This window comes from Trematomus bernacchii, unplaced genomic scaffold (assembly GCF_902827165.1).
Source record: "Trematomus bernacchii unplaced genomic scaffold, fTreBer1.1, whole genome shotgun sequence".
Lineage (NCBI taxonomy): Eukaryota > Metazoa > Chordata > Actinopteri > Perciformes > Nototheniidae > Trematomus > Trematomus bernacchii.
Window position 1 is genome coordinate 15,001 of NW_022988046.1, and position 17,395 is coordinate 32,395.

General features: G+C 44.9%; 2 protein-coding genes across 2 annotated transcripts in view; both read left to right on the top strand.

Annotated features, from left to right (window-relative positions):
- The window catches only part of LOC117473277 (synaptotagmin-11-like), a gene marked incomplete at its 5' end in the record, with an annotated part of 8,110 nt that extends 5,087 nt beyond the window's left edge, over positions 1–3,023 (top strand). The window contains 1 exon segment of the mRNA XM_034118787.1: positions 1–3,023. This exon segment is cut by the window's left edge and continues 890 nt beyond it.
- A 6,599-nt stretch (positions 3,024–9,622) lies between these two features.
- plin6 (perilipin 6) lies at positions 9,623–16,464 on the top strand. The gene is given in 8 exon segments (XM_034118788.1): positions 9,623–9,657; positions 10,556–10,751; positions 11,646–11,695; positions 11,697–11,729; positions 12,040–12,277; positions 12,711–12,895; positions 14,184–14,450; positions 14,936–16,464. Coding segments are annotated over 8 exon segments (1,470 nt in total). The 5' UTR covers positions 9,623–9,633; the 3' UTR covers positions 15,413–16,464.
- The last annotated feature ends 931 nt before the right edge of the window (positions 16,465–17,395 follow it).

Genomic DNA, 17,395 nt, shown 5'->3' on the forward strand with positions numbered 1-17,395 from the left:
TCCCTTTATCCCTATAAATATATACATATATTGTAAAATAAGTTCTGAAGATGCTAATGCTTCCTCTGTAGCTGTGTGTGTGTGTGTGTGTGTGTGTGTGTGTGTGTGTGTGTGTGTGTGTGTGTGTGTGTGTGTGTGTGTCCAACACCCCGGAGCATCAAATGTAGGCTTCCCTCTTCTTCTGATAGCCTGTTGCTAACTCCGCTATCTTTAACAACACAACATTTAGTCTGCAAGAAGGTGGGACTGAGGTGCTAATGCTAATGCTAATGTGTTGTTGTTAATGCCAGGTGTGAACAGCCCCCCCCAACACACACACACACACACACACACACACACACACACACACACACACACACACACACACACACACACACACAGAACTCCGAGTCTCCCTGTGTGTCGACGAGGAGGCGGAAAGGAATGCTTCAAGTATCATTTAAGAAAAAAAACAATAATAACAAAAAAAGTTGCCCCCCTCCCCATCTTGCTGTTGTTGTCATGCAGTTCATCGCATGTCCGTCAAACTAAAAAAAACTCTGAATGAAGAAACGCTGCTGACAGGAAACCGAATCTACCCAGAGGACAGGGAGCTGCTGGGGGAAGATGAATCTACAGCAGGGTGTACACGTGTTTGGGACCTGGAGATCTGGACTCTTCTTCACCACGTTATCATCCCAGCATGATGATGCAGAGGACTGTAGTAGATGTGTAGAGGTCAGAGGTCAGAGGTCACACACCTGCAGAAGATATGAAGAGTCAGGAGTGGAAGCTGATGTGAGGCTGTAGCAGAGACGCACACATGCTGTACTCAAGTACAAGTACAGATACTCGTGTTTAAAATACTCTGGTACAAGTACTGACTCAACTTCTTTACTCGAGTAGAAGTACAGGAGTGTGTACTTAAATAAAAAGAAGCCATAGCTATGTTTTTTATTATTAGAACACTAAATAACTTCTATTTCACATTTTGATTCTGTCTTTGTGTTACATTTACTTAAGTACAATTTAGAGGTACTTAAATGTTATGCTACTGTGTACTTCTACTCCACTACAATTTAGAGGTAAATGGTGTACTTTTACTCCAATATATGTATTTAATACCTTTAGTTACTTTACAGATGTGGATTAATGATGTGAAATATAATCAACTCTAAAATATAAGATCTGAGTACTTCTACTTTTACTCAAGTACAAGATCTGAGTACTTCTACTTTCACACAAGTATAAGATCTGAGTACTTATACTTTTACTCTAGTACAACATCTGAGTACTTCTACTTTCACTCAAGTACAAGATCTGAGTACTTTTACTTTCACTCAAGTACAAGATCTGAGTACTTTTACTTTCACTCAAGTACAACATCTGAGTACTTCTACTTTCACTCAAGTATAAGATCTGAGTACTTCTACTTTTACTCAAGTACAAGACCTGAGTACTTCTACTTTCACAGGACAGGTACTTGTGGTAAAAATGTAAGGAGTAAAAGTAAAAAGTTGTGATTCAAACTGAATGGTGGAGGAAAGTACTGAGACCAGGAAAATATCCTGCAGTATGTAGTAAGTACAGTAACAAAGTATTTATAAATGTTTGTATATACTGGCTGCAGCTGAACCCTTCTCTGAGGTCTGTTATTAAGGGTCAGAAGTCTCGGTAGAGTCTCTGCGCAGTCGATGCCATAAAGTCCAGGTCAACGTGTCGGACTGGTTTTGGTGCCGGGCAGAATACGGCTCGGTGCAGACGGAGGGACTCGGTGCAGACGGAGGGACTCGGTGCAGACTCGGTTCAGACTCGGATCAGACTCGGTTCAGACTCGGATCAGACTCGGATCAGACTCGGATCAGACTCGGTTCAGACTCGGATCAGACTCGGATCAGACTCGGATCAGACTCGGTTCAGACGGAGGGATTCGGTTCAGACTCGGTTCAGACTCGGTTCAGACTCGGATCAGACTCGGTTCAGACTCGGATCAGACTCGGATCAGACTCGGATCAGACTCGGTGCAGACGGAGGGACTCGGATCAGACTCAGGTGGATTCAGAACCACACACACTCCTCTCCTGAGGTCTGCCACAGCCTCACATCAGTCCTCACCCTAACATGGTTCCTCCTGCTTTGTGTATAGTGTGGTGTCACTCTGATATAGTCATAATTACAGCTTTGATCTTTATCAGATACTCCCTACATTCTGTTCCCGTTGTTCTGCAGCTTCCTGTCGTCTCACCACCACTTCCTCTGCTCTCAGTGTTTCATAACGCAGAGGTTTGATCTGGTTTCTCTCCAGTTATAACTTCCTCCTCTTTGAATCATCATCAGTGAGGCCCGCGCCATTATCAAGGAAGAACCACTGAACATGTCAACAGCTGAAAAGATAATGCACTTAACCTGATTTTTTATAAAAACAAATCATATGAAATAGTTGCCCGCTGATGTAATAAAATGTCCTTTCTGATTTATATTGATGTAAAACAAACACAGTGACGAAGTATAGAAGTGTACTGTGGGGGCTGTGGGGGGGGGGGTCTGTGCGGTCTGTGGGGTCTGTGGGGAGGGTCTGTGGGGGCTGTGGGGGCTGTGGGGGGGGTCCACAGGGCGGATGGGTCACATGTCTGATGTCCGTCATGTGAAGCGCTTTCATTAAAGGGTTCAAACTATTAGAACATATTCACATGAACAAAGCTAACCAGACCATCTAGATGGATGCTGGAGTGAGTCTCTGCAGCTCTGGACATTTTATTACATCAACAGGTTCAAGTGTTCTTTTGATTCCCAGGAAACGCTTTGAGGCCGACGCTGAGTGTCCTCTGAAGCAGCTTTTATTCTGAAAATCTGAGAATATTAAAGTGTGCGGCTGTATATTTGTACAGAAGTGAAGATGTTTGCCCCCCCCCCCCCCTCCCCCTCCTGGAGCTTCAGTGTGTGTGAGCCCCCCCCCCCCTGCTGTGACCGGACCATGCTAACCTAGCGTTAGCTTTGTAAACACTAATCGGACGTGCAAATAAAAATAACGAGTTAGCCATGAACGCCTCGTCTCACGTCTCCTTTGTTTCCTTTAAAGGAGTTCAACCTGTGGATATGTCTACTTTAAAGAGTCCTCTCCTGATGATGTTCAGGTGTATATCAGTATGTAGTGTCTCTACTTTAAAGAGTCCTCTCCTGCTGATGTTCAGGTGTATATCAGTATGTAGTGTCTCTACTTTAAAGAGTCCTCTCCTGCTGATGTTCAGGTGTATATCAGTATGTAGTGTCTCTACTTTAAAGAGTCCTCTCCTGATGATGTTCAGGTGTATATCAGTATGTAGTGTCTCTACTTTAAAGAGTCCTCTCCTGCTGATGTTCAGGTGTATATCAGTATGTAGTGTCTCTACTTTAAAGAGTCCTCTCCTGCTGATGTTCAGGTGTATATCAGTATGTAGTGTCTCTACTTTAAAAGAGTCCTCTCCTGCTGATGTTCAGGTGTATATCAGTATGTAGTGTCTCTACTTTAAAGAGTCCTCTCCTGCTGATGTTCAGGTGTATATCAGTATGTAGTGTCTCTACTTTAAAGAGTCCTCTCCTGCTGATGTTCAGGTGTATATCAGTATGTAGTGTCTCTACTTTAAAGAGTCCTCTCCTGCTGATGTTCAGGTGTATATCAGTATGTAGTGTCTCTACTTTAAAGAGTCCTCTCCTGCTGATGTTCAGGTGTATATCAGTATGTAGTGTCTCTACTTTAAAGAGTCCTCTCCTGCTGATGTTCAGGTGTATATCAGTATGTAGTGTCTCTACTTTAAAGAGTCCTCTCCTGCTGATGTTCAGGGTGTATATCAGTATGTAGTGTCTCTACTTTAAAGAGTCCTCTCCTGCTGATGTTCAGGTGTATATCAGTATGTAGTGTCTCTACTTTAAAGAGTCCTCTCCTGCTGATGTTCAGGTGTATATCAGTATGTAGTGTCTCTACTTTAAAGAGTCCTCTCCTGCTGATGTTCAGGTGTATATCAGTATGTAGCGACTCTACTTTAAAGAGTCCTCTCCTGCTGATGTTCAGGTGTATATCAGTATGTAGTGTCTCTACTTTAAAGAGTCCTCTCCTGCTGATGTTCAGGTGTATATCAGTATGTAGTGTCTCTACTTTAAAGAGTCCTCTCCTGCTGATGTTCAGGTGTATATCAGTATGTAGTGTCTCTACTTTAAAGAGTCCTCTCCTGCTGATGTTCAGGTGTATATCAGTATGTAGTGTCTCTACTTTAAAGAGTCCTCTCCTGCTGATGTTCAGGTGTATATCAGTATGTAGTGTCTCTACTTTAAAGAGTCCTCTCCTGCTGATGTTCAGGTGTATATCAGTATGTAGTGTCTCTACTTTAAAGAGTCCTCTCCTGCTGATGTTCAGGTGTATATCAGTATGTAGTGTCTCTACTTTAAAGAGTCCTCTCCTGTGTAATAGAATATAATAATAATGACTGACTCAGGAACTTCAGTGTTTCCCACGGAGGGTTCTCCCACCCTGATGGAGATGAAGATGAAGATGAAGACGGTATATATGAGGGAGGCGGGTGGCGCAGTGGATAGTGCGTTGGTGTTGGGATCAGGGGAGCACAGGTTCAAACCCCACAGCAGTCAGCATGTCGTTGTGTCCCTGAGACACTTCACCCCAAAGTGCTCCTGAGGGGATTGTCCACAGAATTGAGTATGCAAGTCTCTTTGGATAAAAGCGTCTAACAAGTATCATGTCATGTAATGTGATGTAACATGAAAGGCTGATCTGTGCTCTGATTCTGGGAAAACCCTCTGAGGAGAGAACACTGTTCTGTCAGAGGAGTCTGAGCTCTCCTGCTCTGTGGTGAGGACAGTGACGCACTGCATGAAACACACACACACACACACACATACACACTGAGACACACTGACAAACTCACACAGCGACGATACACATACACAAATGCCTATACACACACATTTCAAACCTTTATTTATCCAGGTTGTATCCCATTGAGATCATTGATCTCTTTTTCAAGGGAGACCTGCTCAAGTAGGTTCCACATATCAACAAACAGACACACCAACACAAACGGACACAGAAACACTAGATACACACACACACACACAAATACATGCCTATACACATTAACACACACACACACACACACACATGCCTATACACATTAACACACACACACACACACACACACACACACACACACACACACATACCGAGACACACACTGAAGCACACTGACACACACTCACACACACAAACACACTGAGACACATGAACACACACTGCATACACACTGAGACACTGACATACAGCAACCAACACACACACATACACACATCCAGGAAGTCCACCTTCAGAAATCCAACAGGTATCTCTAAATATCCAGAAGCGGCCCAAAAAGTGTGTGTGTACTGTATATTAGTGTGTGTGTGTGTGTCTGTGTACTGTATATTAGTGTGTGTGTGTGTGTGTGTGTGTGTGTGTGTGTCTGTGTACTGTATATTAGTGTGTGTGTGTGTCTGTGTACTGTATATTAGTGTGTGTGTGTGTCTGTGTACTGTATATTAGTGTGTGTGTGTGTGTGTGTGTCTGTCTGTGTACTGTATATTAGTGTGTGTGTGTGTCTGTGTACTGTATATTAGTGTGTGTGTGTGTGTGTGTGTGTGTGTGTGTGTGTCTGTGTACTGTATATTAGTGTGTGTGTGTGTGTGTGTGTCTGTGTACTGTATATTAGTGTGTGTGTGTGTGTGTGTGTTTTGTACATTGGTGTGTTACAATGTGCCTCAGTGTGTGTGGGTCTGTGTGGGTTTTGGTGTGTGTGAAAGACATCATTGATTTCCTGCTAATTGATTGGTCACCTGATTCACTTGAATACACGGTGATGTCACAGCTTCCTCTTCCAATCAGCTCTCAGATTTCCTGCTAAAAGCTTGGGGACTGGAGTCAGCGAGTCAGAACCCGAGTCTCTCCGCCTCGCTAACGTCTCCGATGGGGTAAGATCCGCAGGAAATACTTTATATTATATATATATCTATAACTTATATATCTTATGTATCTTTATATTGAAACTGTATAATAATCACTTTGTCTCGTAGAAATACTTGAAATTATTTTTGGGGTTTAGCTAAATGTCTGAAGTTCGGGGAAATTACGCACTTTTTTCTGATCGTTATAAATAACCAATTCATTTAGATGAGTCGTGATTTCATTAAACCAGGAAAGGGAACTTGGCCAGGTTTAAAAAACTCTGAAAATAAATAAAGAACTTCTGACTTAAAGGTACAAATAATGAAAACAACATGAAATATTCCTAAAAATTTCAAAATATTTTTAGGTTGTAATTTTTGTTAGATTAACAACCGGCACTGGCTCAATGTCCGGGAGTGGCTCAGTCAGTAGGGGCTTGGACTGGGAGCTGTAGGGTCGCCGGTTCAAGTCCCCGACCAGACCTAAATATGGAGTGTGGACTGCTACTTGGAGAGGTCTCAGTCCACCTCCTGCCCTGCCGTGGTGCCCTTGAGCAAGGCACCGGACATCTCCCTTCCCCCCTCACTCCCATTGCTCCCCGGGCGCTGTACAATAGCTGCCCACTGCTCCTAGTACTAGACTCCTGGTGCTAGACTCCTGGTTCTAGACTCCTGGTGCTAGACTCCTGGTGCTAGACTCCTGGTACTAGACTCCTGGTACTAGACTCCTGGTGCTAGACTCCTGGTTCTAGACTCCTGGTGCTAGACTCCTGGTTCTAGACTCCTGGTTCTAGACTCCTGGTTCTAGACTCCTGGCACTAGACTCCTGGCTCTAGACTCCTGGTGCTAGACTCCTGGTTCTAGACTCCTGGTTCTAGACTCCTGGTGCTAGACTCCTGGTGCTAGACTCCTGGTTCTAGACTCCTGGTGCTAGACTCCTGGTACTAGACTCCTGGTGCTAGACTCCTGGTTCTAGACTCCTGGTTCTAGACTCCTGGTTCTAGACTCCCGGTGCTAGACTCCTGGTGCTAGACTCCTGGTTCTAGACTCCTGGTGCTAGACTCCTGGTACTAGACTCCTGGTTCAAGACTCCTGGTTCTAGACTCCTGGTTCTAGACTCCTGGTTCTAGACTCCTGTTTCTAGACTCCTGGTTCTAGACTCCTGGTGCTAGACTCCTAGTTCTAGACTCCTGGTGCTAGACTCCTGGTTCTAGACTCCTGGTTCTAGACTCCTGGCACTAGACTCCTGGTTCTAGACTCCTGGTGCTAGACTCCTGGTTCTAGACTCCTGGTTCTAGACTCCTGGTGCTAGACTCCTGGTACTAGACTCCTGGTTCGAGACTCCTGGTTCTAGACTCCTGGTTCTAGACTCCTGGTTCTAGACTCCTGTTTCTAGACTCCTGGCTCTAGACTCCTGGTTCTAGACTCCTGGCTCTAGACTCCTGTTTCTAGAGTCCTGGTTCTAGACTCCTGGCTCTAGACTCCTGGTTCTAGACTCCTGGTACTAGACTCCTGGTGATAGACTCCTGGTGCTAGACTCCTGGTTCTAGACTCCTGGTTCTAGACTCCTGGCACTAGACTCCTGGTTCTAGACTCCTGGTGCTAGACTCCTGGTTCTAGACTCCTGGCTCTAGACTCCTGGTTCTAGACTCCTGGCTCTAGACTCCTGTTTCTAGAGTCCTGGTTCTAGACTCCTGGCTCTAGACTCCTGGTTCTAGACTCCTGGTTCTAGACTCCTGGTTCTAGACTCCTGTTTCTAGACTCCTGGCTCTAGACTCCTGGTTCTAGACTCCTGGCTCTAGACTCCTGTTTCTAGACTCCTGGTTCTAGACTCCTGTTTCTAGACTCCTGGCTCTAGACTCCTGGTTCTAGACTCCTGGCTCTAGACTCCTGTTTCTAGAGTCCTGGTTCTAGACTCCTGGTGCTAGACTCCTGGTTCTAGACTCCTGGTGCTAGACTCCTGGCTCTAGACTCCTGGTTCTAGACTCCTGGCTCTAGACTCCTGGTTCTAGACTCCTGGCTCTAGACTCCTGGTGCTAGACTCCTGGTGCTAGACTCCTGGTGCTAGACTCCTGGTGCTAGACTCCTGGTGCTAGACTCCTGGTTCTAGACTCCTGGTTCTAGACTCCTGTTTCTAGACTCCTGGTTCTAGACTCCTGGTTCTAGACTCCTGGTGCTAGACTCCTGGTTCTAGACTCCTGGTGCTAGACTCCTGGCTCTAGACTCCTGGTTCTAGACTCCTGGCTCTAGACTCCTGGTTCTAGACTCCTGGTGCTAGACTCCTGGTGCTAGACTCCTGGTTCTAGACTCCTGGTTCTAGACTCCTGGTTCCAGACTCCTGGTTCTAGACTCCTGGTTCTAGACTGCTGGCTCCAGACTCCTGGTGCTAGGATGGGTTAAATGCAGAGAACACATGTCACTGTGTGCAGTGTGCTCTGCATGTGAGACAGAAAGTTTCCTCCCTCCCTATTCTTTTCTATTCAACAGAATATATAATATAATTCATGGGCGTCACCTGGTCGCAAACAAAACATTGCACTAACTACTCTGCTGTTAAGCTGTTCTCTATTCTTTATAAATAATATGAACCGTGTCACAATGTACTCAAAGTGTTCAATTCCTTGAGCTATTTCTCAGAACGTTTTTAACAAATTACCCTAATGCTAATTGGTGGGAATACAATTGGCCATTTCCAAAAGTGGGGGGGAATGAGGTATAAATGACGCCTATGATATTTAAAAAATGTGAGTTTCAAAAATCTAAACTAAATAAATATTAAATATTTCTTACAGGTACGAAGCTTTATAACTGCGTCCCGCAATCAGTTATTAACTCCCCCACCACTTTCTGAACTGGAAGGATTGATCTCTGATCATTGTCAGACCCTAAACATGTGTTTTCTCCAAATATCAAATATTTCGACATTTCTTTTTTTTTAGATGCTATTTTTTTAACAATAATTAATAAAAATCCTTAAATAATAATAATTACATAATTTACAATGTGTGACTCAAATCTGATCATCATTTTTATTTACAATATAAGATATTGTTTTAAAGTTAATTCATTAATATGCACACACACACACACACACACACACACACACACACACACACACACACACACACACACACACACACACACACACACACACACACACACACACACACACACACACACACACACACACACACTGTAAATACTAACTGCTTTATAATAATTCATACAAACCTTTAAATCATAGTTGTTATGTTTTGTTATTTAGTTTTTGGAGTTTTGAAAATGATGCTTTCATATTTTACAAAGTTTTAATAAAATCTGATGATATTTTATATTTACAATTTCATCCATCCTGAAGAAAGGAATAGCAATATATGCAATGTTGACCTGATGGTTTGTCTTATTTAAAATATATATCTAATGTGATGTTTTTATTATGTATGAGGTATTTTCCCAGCAGCCTCTTGGGTGTGGCTTCAGTGTCCTTTACAGTCGTCGAAAAAAAGTGATTTAATCTCAGACCGGTTTACACGCTGATCTCAGAGCAGTTTTGGTTGTTTGCGGCGCTGCAGGATGAGCTGATTTTCATGCTGGTTTGTGCCGAACAGAAGATCTCTGTGCGGCGGCTCAGCTGACTGCCTCATGCTGAGTCTGAACTCTGTTTGTTTCTGCAGAATCAGCCAAGAAGAAATGTCAGGGCGTCAACATCATGAGGTGATCCACCACACACACACACACACACACACACACACACACACACACACACCACACCACACACACACACACACACACACGTACGCACACACACACACACACACACACACGCACACACACACACGCACGCACGCACGCACGCACGCACGCACGCACGCGCACGCACGCACGCACGCACGCACGCACGCACGCACGCACGCACGCACGCACGCACACACACACACACACACACACACACACACACACACACACACACACACACACACACACACAGGCAGGTACGTTACCACGGCCCACAACTCTTCCAGCAGGTGAAACATGCTGCAGCTTCAGAAAGCTTTCATCAACTTGAGGAAACATGTCCCCTGGTTTCCGTTGTGTCTTGAGCTTCCTGCAGTGGTACGAAGCGTTTAGGCCGTTGTACCTTAATGCGCCTGTCCGTCACCGTTAGCGTTACATAATGCTGATTTACATATTCAAACACAACATGTTAGAAAACTTGTTTTATAAAAAATAACTGTCTAAATGTCAGTAATGAAGTGGTTTCATGGTCACATCTGTCAAGCCTTAGAACATTACACCAACAACATCATGTTCTGTCTCTCATTACAAGTTTAAAGTACTCTAGGTAAGTCATGTTGTGTCTCTTTGCATCACGTTGTGTCTCTTTGAAGTCACGTTGTGTCTCTTTGAAGTCACGTTGTGTCTCTTTGCATCACGTTGTGTCTCTTTGAAGTCACGTTGTGTCTCTTTGAAGTCACGTTGTGTCTCTTTGAAGTCATGTTGTGTCTCTTTGAAGTCACGTTGTGTCTCTTTGAAGTCACGTTGTGTCTCTTTGAAGTCACGTTGTGTCTCTTTGAAGTCACGTTGTGTCTCTTTGCATCACGTTGTGTTTCAGAGTTTGGTGCTGCGTGTCTCCAGCCTGCCTCTGGTCCGCTCTGCGCTGCAGTCCGTGACCTCTGTGTACTCGGAGGTCAAAGGTCGTTACCCCCTGTTGAACCTGGTGGGGGGGGTCGCCGAGGTCGGGGTCCGCAGCGTCTCCAACGTCGCCATGACGACGGCAACGCCCCTCCTTCAGAGCCTGGAGCTGCAGAGTACGCTAAATAAATGCTAATGCTAAGGCTACTGCTAATGCTATTGCTAATGCTCCAGACGGGGTTGGGAGGGTTAATTTTAAAATATAATCTGTTAAGTTAAAGTTAAGTTAAAGCCTTTTATTGTCATTGTACACAGAGTATAACGAGATTCAGAGTGCAACGCTGTCCCGGTGTGAAACAAATACAAACACTAAAAAACACGGCAATAGGACAGACAACATAAACAATCATACGGGGGAATAAATAGTTAAACATATTGATCTAAAAATAGTATATAAAGTGCATTAAAAGTGTGTGTATGTGTGATAATGGTTATGGTTATTGCATGTTACAACTGATTACATTTCAAAACATTTAATCCAGGTTTTGTATCTCGTTACATGTAATCCGTTACTCACCAAGAACACTGCTAATGCTAACACTGCTAAAGCTGCTGATAATGCTAATGCCAATAGAGTGCTGGATAATCTCCACATGTCTACCCTACTTTTATCATTTTCAAATCATAAATCTAATCGATAGATTTATGATCGATAGATTCAAGATTCGAAAATGATAAAAGCAGGGTAGACATGTGGAGATTATCCGGCTGAACAAAACGTGATCCGTCTCTTCAATGTGTTTCAACCACAGACCTTATTTCCAGCTATTTTCCAAAATCCTATGGAGAAATCTCATTGGTTTTTGTCGAAGGAACCGGAAGGAGTTTACTTCCGGGTTTTAGGACGCGTCACTGTGGCACTCAATACAACTGAATCTAATACCAATGCTAATAATAAAATGTGTTTTCTTAGATACTTAAAACAAGTTATTTAAAGTGCGTTAATGATAAGCTCTCCGTCGCTGCTAAACCTGATTCTGCTTGTTTTTTGACCCTCTCGTTCTCTGCAGTCGAAGTTGCTGAGAGTTTTGCTCTCTTTGGTCTCGACTCTCTGGAGAAGAAACTTCCCGATCCTGAACCAATCAACAGATGAGGTTTGTTCTGCATCACTTTCAGACACGTCCATATCTGCATTACTGCAGAGCAGAGATGGACGGAACATTTTCTCACCAAGAATTTAGAAGTTAATTAAACCTTTCCCTGACTAAAAAAAAACCCTTTCAGTTTTATTGTATAAGTGCTGTCGACCAGTTGTAACTAGCCGGGTGTTGTTGACGGGGTGTTGTTGACCTGTAGTTATTGGCCAGGTGTTATGAACCAGGTGTTGTTAACCAGGTGTTTTAGACCAGGTTCTGTGTAATAACCGGTCCCCCAGGTGTTGTTAAGCAGGTGCTCTGTCCTCAGGTGGTGGGTCACCTGAAGGACGCCTTCTTCCTGACGCTGGACGACGTGCAGCTGTGGGTAGGGGACGGTCTGGACGTGGCTCTGGATCAGATGGAGCGTCTGTCTGAAGGCGCTGTGGCGGTGGTGAGGCAGCTTCAGGACTCTCAGGTGGGCCAGGTGGCTTCCTTAGGGCTGGACGACCTGCTGACCCGCCTGGAGGAGGCCGCCGCCCACTACCTGCCCCTCCCCCCCACCCTGCGTGAGTACAGGGGCATTCTGGGTAAATGAGGGCGAATTGGAGTTTCATTTTCTATTTCAGAATCAGAATTCCTTTATTTGTCCCGCAACGGAGAAATGTTGGGTATAAGATAAGATAAGATAAGGTAAGATAAGATAAGGTAAGGTAAGATAAGATAAGAAGTACTTTATTGATCCCAATTTGGGAAATGTTTGTGTTGCAGCAGCATCAAAAGACAATCCAAAATGTAAACATCTCAATAGAAATAAAATAGCATTAAAAAAAAAAACTAAAAAATCTACATGTTGAATTACAAATGTACAGTAACAAAATATAAAGCAGGATATTATATATACATAATGTGAGGAATGGAATATTCAATATTAGATTGAAGTGTTTTATTCCAACAAGAGTGCAGATTCTCTGTCTCATTAAACAAGTGTTTGTGCGTCAGGGCGGGAGTGGGAGCTGAGGGTGCAGGAGCTGGAGGATGAAGAGGAGGATGATGGTGAGCCCAGCTTGTGGACGAGGGTCCGCAGTCTGCTGCTGAACCTCGGCCTGCAGCTGTACCACCGCATGATGAAGGTCCGGGACACGCTGCAGAGAGCTGCCCTGACACTAGGGGGCGCCGCCAACCAGGTGAGACTGAACCGCTGCTGTCAGAGGAAGAAGTTAGCCGCCTTTAGCTTAGCGGTGGTGAAGTCATGTGACCGTGCTGTAGTTCCTTTATAGCCCAACATTAGCCACCTTTAGCTTAGCGGTGATGACGTGAAGTCATGTGACCATGCTGTAGTTCCTTTATAGCCCAACATTAGCCTCCTTTAGCTTAGCGGTGGTGAAGTCATGTGACCGTGCTGTAGTTCCTTTATAGCCCAACATTAGCCACCTTTAGCTTAGCGGTGGTGAAGTCATGTGACCGTGCTGTAGTTCCTTTATAGCCCAACATTAGCCTCCTTTAGCTTAGCGGTGGTGAAGTCATGTGACCGTGCTGTAGTTCCTTTATAGCCCAACATTAGCCACCTTTAGCTTAGCGGTGGTGAAGTCATGTGACCGTGCTGTAGTTCCTTTATAGCCCAACATTAGCCACCTTTAGCTTAGCGGTGGTGAAGTCATGTGACCGTGCCGTAGTTCCTTTATAGCCCAACATTAGCCACCTTTAGCTTAGCGGTGATGAAGTCATGTGACCGTGCTGTAGTTCCTTTATAGCCCAACATTAGCCACCTTTAGCTTAGCGGTGATGAAGTCATGTGACCGTGCTGTAGTTCCTCTATAGCCCAACATTAGCCACCTTTAGCTTAGCGGTGGTGAAGTCTGGTTTTTACTGGTTTTTATTAATGTATAAAGCCATTTTAGGTAAGCTTCCACTCTACATATGTGTCAGATTTGCTCCAGTTTGTGACTCTTACAAACTCAGATCCAGTGCCTGGATACGGGTCCAGGTTCCTGCTGTACGGACTGAGGCTGGAAAAAGGAGTCTTTCTTATTATGGTCCTTGGTCTTGGAATGACCTTCAATCACGCCTTAAACTGAGGGCACTTGTCTCTATTTCATGTTTTAAATTGAAGTTGTCTGAAGTCCTCACCACCAGCTGCTCTTGCAGTAACAAGTAGTGTACTTTTTTTATTGTCCTAATGTGCTCAATGTAGTGACTGCTTTTTCGTCTTTTGTTTTCTTTATGTTCTCTGTATTTTATATGTTTGTGTTATGTGTAACGTTGCTGCCTTCTTGGCCAGGTCAGCATTGAAAATGAGATTTTATCTCAATGTTTTTTATCTGGTTAAATAAAGGTTAGCGGTGATGAAGTCATGTGACCGTGCTGTAGTTCCTTTATAGCCCAACATTAGCCACCTTTAGCTTAGCGGTGGTGAAGTCATGTGACCGTGCTGTAGTTCACCAATAACGACAAAGTGCTTCTCCTCTCCTGCAGGTGGGTCTGGGTTTAGTTCTGGATCTGAGTGGAGAGCTGCTGCTGGTCCTACAGCGCCTCCTGGTGGCTCTGGTTTACCGGACGGAGAACGTCCGAGAGCAGATGATCAGCGAGGTCAAAAGTCGGGCCGCCATGCTGGCCGAGCTGCGTCCGGTCCGTCAGATCTCAGAGCTGCCGGTCCAGATCCAGCAGCTCCTGGGAGACCTGCAGGAGTTAGCCAAGATCCTGCTGCAGCTCGTCATCAACGCCACGCCGCTCTACACCATGGTGAGTCACCTGACACACAGGAAGTCACCTGACACTCAAGAAGTCACCTGACAAACACCTGGACCCTTTAGGAGATTGATGGTTGTGCTTGTTGGGGAAATATTGTCCTGGGCCCTTCCTCTGACCCAATGTATCAGTGTGTCCTCACTGAGCAGCTGCACCTTGGGCTGCTCTCAGAGTCTCTCTGCTCCTGCCTGCTGGGTCAGCTGATAGAGGTTACAGTGCTTCATCTTCATATGCAGCATGTTGATTGTTCTCTCAGAGCTGAATACATGGTTCTGGGGTAGAGATCTTCAGAAACACAGCACATCTCTTGTGAATTCTCCGGCCGAAGCTCCAAATAAACCATCAGTGTTTCCATCAGAGTTCCAGCTCTCCTCGTGTCTCTCTGAGTCTCCATTGATCCGGAAGTTTCCATCACAGTGCTGAGCTAGGCTCATGTGTCTCTTTAAGTCTCTTTAAGTGTAAATCTTGTGTGTTCTCAGCTCCAGCAGCCGTCTGCTCAGGAGGTCGAGGACTTCCTGAACCAGGAGGACTTTTCGGGCGACGTTCCGTCTGGCCCTAACTCTGCGGACAGTCTCTTCCTGAAGGCGATGGACGGACGTCCTCGCCGCCGCCGGAGTCTTTACTCCCGCAGCGGCAGGAGCCCTCTGAGCCCTCAGAGCCCCGACCCGCCCAGCGGCCGGCGCCGGTCCAGCCTGAGGGACCTGCCGCCGCCCAGCGGCCGGCGCCGGTCCAGCCTGATGGACCTGCCGCCGCCGGAGCTCGATGTCCAGCCGCCGCCGATCCCTTCCGACGGCGGGAACCTGCGGCGCCCGTCAGCAACCGAGATGCTGCTGGCGCCGCTCAAACAGTTGGTGGCTCAGAGCCAGAAGGCCTTCGAGTACCTGAGCCCCAACACCCCCGAGGACCCGGAGCCCGACGACTCCACCGACAACGGCACGGCGTCGGTGGACTGCTAAACGCCACGCTGAGGTCTCAGATCCACAATAAAAAACCATCGCCCCCGCCCCCCCTCGACCAATCACAGCCCTCCGTCTCCGCCCCTGATGGCGAGCCCTTCCTGCATCGGCTGGTGCTCGTTTGCTCGTTCACGTTCAGAAACGGAGCGATCGCAAAATTAGCTTAAAAGGTCGTAAATCTGAGTTTTAATTTCACTTCAACAGAACAGAAAACCCTTAGACGATGCTTAATCTGTCCTTTAGGATTCAGAATACTTCATATTCAGGTACACATATTCACTTGTACCCATTGGCTTATTAGCGTGTTCATTAGCAGCTTTCCCCTCATTCTGAATGACCAATCGCACGGTTTCATTTCCCCTCCACAAACTTCCAGATTATTCACAGGAAGTTAGGAAGTTATCGAATACGAAATTAAAGCTTAGACTGGTTTTAGAAGGTGGTAGTGGGGGGGGCAGTGACTCATAGTAGTTGCCTAACAATGGCAGAGTCACTGGTTCGATTCCCAGCCCCGGTGGTCAACATGTGGAAGTGTCCTTCAGGAGAGACAAACTGTTCTTATTAAAAAACCCTACGAGGGTTAGAAGTGCACGTTTAGTTAAAAGGTTATAGAAGATTTCACGCGTTGTTAAGTGTTTGGTAACAACTATTAAAGATGTTGCTAATGTGCATGCTAATACGCCACTAGTTACCTGCTGATATGTGTACCTGAATGTAATATTTATACATATATATACAATTTTAAACATGAATAAATTGTCTAGAATTACCTGTGATTTATTGACTAGTAAATAAGTCAAATGTATACGTTCCTGCAGTCTCTCCGGACTGAATATTGAAGTTATTGTAACTTCAATTTGGATGAAATCTGAAATACAGGCTGAGTTTTGTCAGATATTTAACAAATATACATTTAAAAATGTAATTATTATGAGGTCTGCCGTTTCTCTGTAATCTGACAAGTTTAAATAAAGTTTCTCTGTACTCCAACATGTTTAAATAAAGTTTCTCTGTACTCCAACATGTTTAAATAAAGTTTCTCTGTACTCCAACATGTTTAAATAAAGTTTCTCTGTACTCCAACATGTTTAAATAAAGTTTCTCTGTACTCCAACATGTTTAAATAAAGTTTCTCTGTACTCCAACATGTTTAAATAAAGTTTCTCTGTACTCCAACATGTTTAAATAAAGTTTCTCTGTATGTTAAAATGTTGTTATAAAATACAATATATCTATATCCAGTCTAATGATCTAAATCCACTCTAATCGTGTGGCGCAGTGCGTTGGTGTTCGGATCAGGGGGTCACAGGTTCAAACCCCACAGCAGTCAGCATGTCGTTGTGTCCCTGAGACACTTCACCCCAAAGTGCTCCTGAGGGGATTGCCCACAGTATTGAGCGTCTATCAAGTGACATGTAATGTAATGAGCTTAGCTTTATTTTTAATCAGCTTTATTTAAAGAGACTCTTGGTCCATTTTATTAAAAGACATACAACACTCAAATATAAATGAAAAAAGGCAGTGATACCAATGTTTCCACAGAGGTGGCTGGTATCGTACAGCACTGAGACACGGATTGGACAGCACTGAGACACGATACGGATTGGACAGCCTGAGAACTGAGACACGGATTGGACAGACAGCACTGAGACAACGGATTGGACAGCACTGAGACACGGATTGGACAGCACTGAGACACGGATTGGACAGCACTGAGACACGGATTGGACAGCACTGAGACACGGATGGACAGCAGCATAATGACAGAGTTATGAGGAACATTCAATCGACAGATTAATTTGTACATCAGATTTCTCAGGAGAGCATGGAGAACGTGTTGACTCGTGCATTACAAAACATTTCACTTGCACTTTGGTTTTCTAAGCAGTATACGCAAACAATCATTCTAAGCAACCTGGAGCTTCTGGAGGCTCGCCTTCTTAAACTTGAGCCACAAGGGGCCGGCAGTATAGAGAGGAGTAC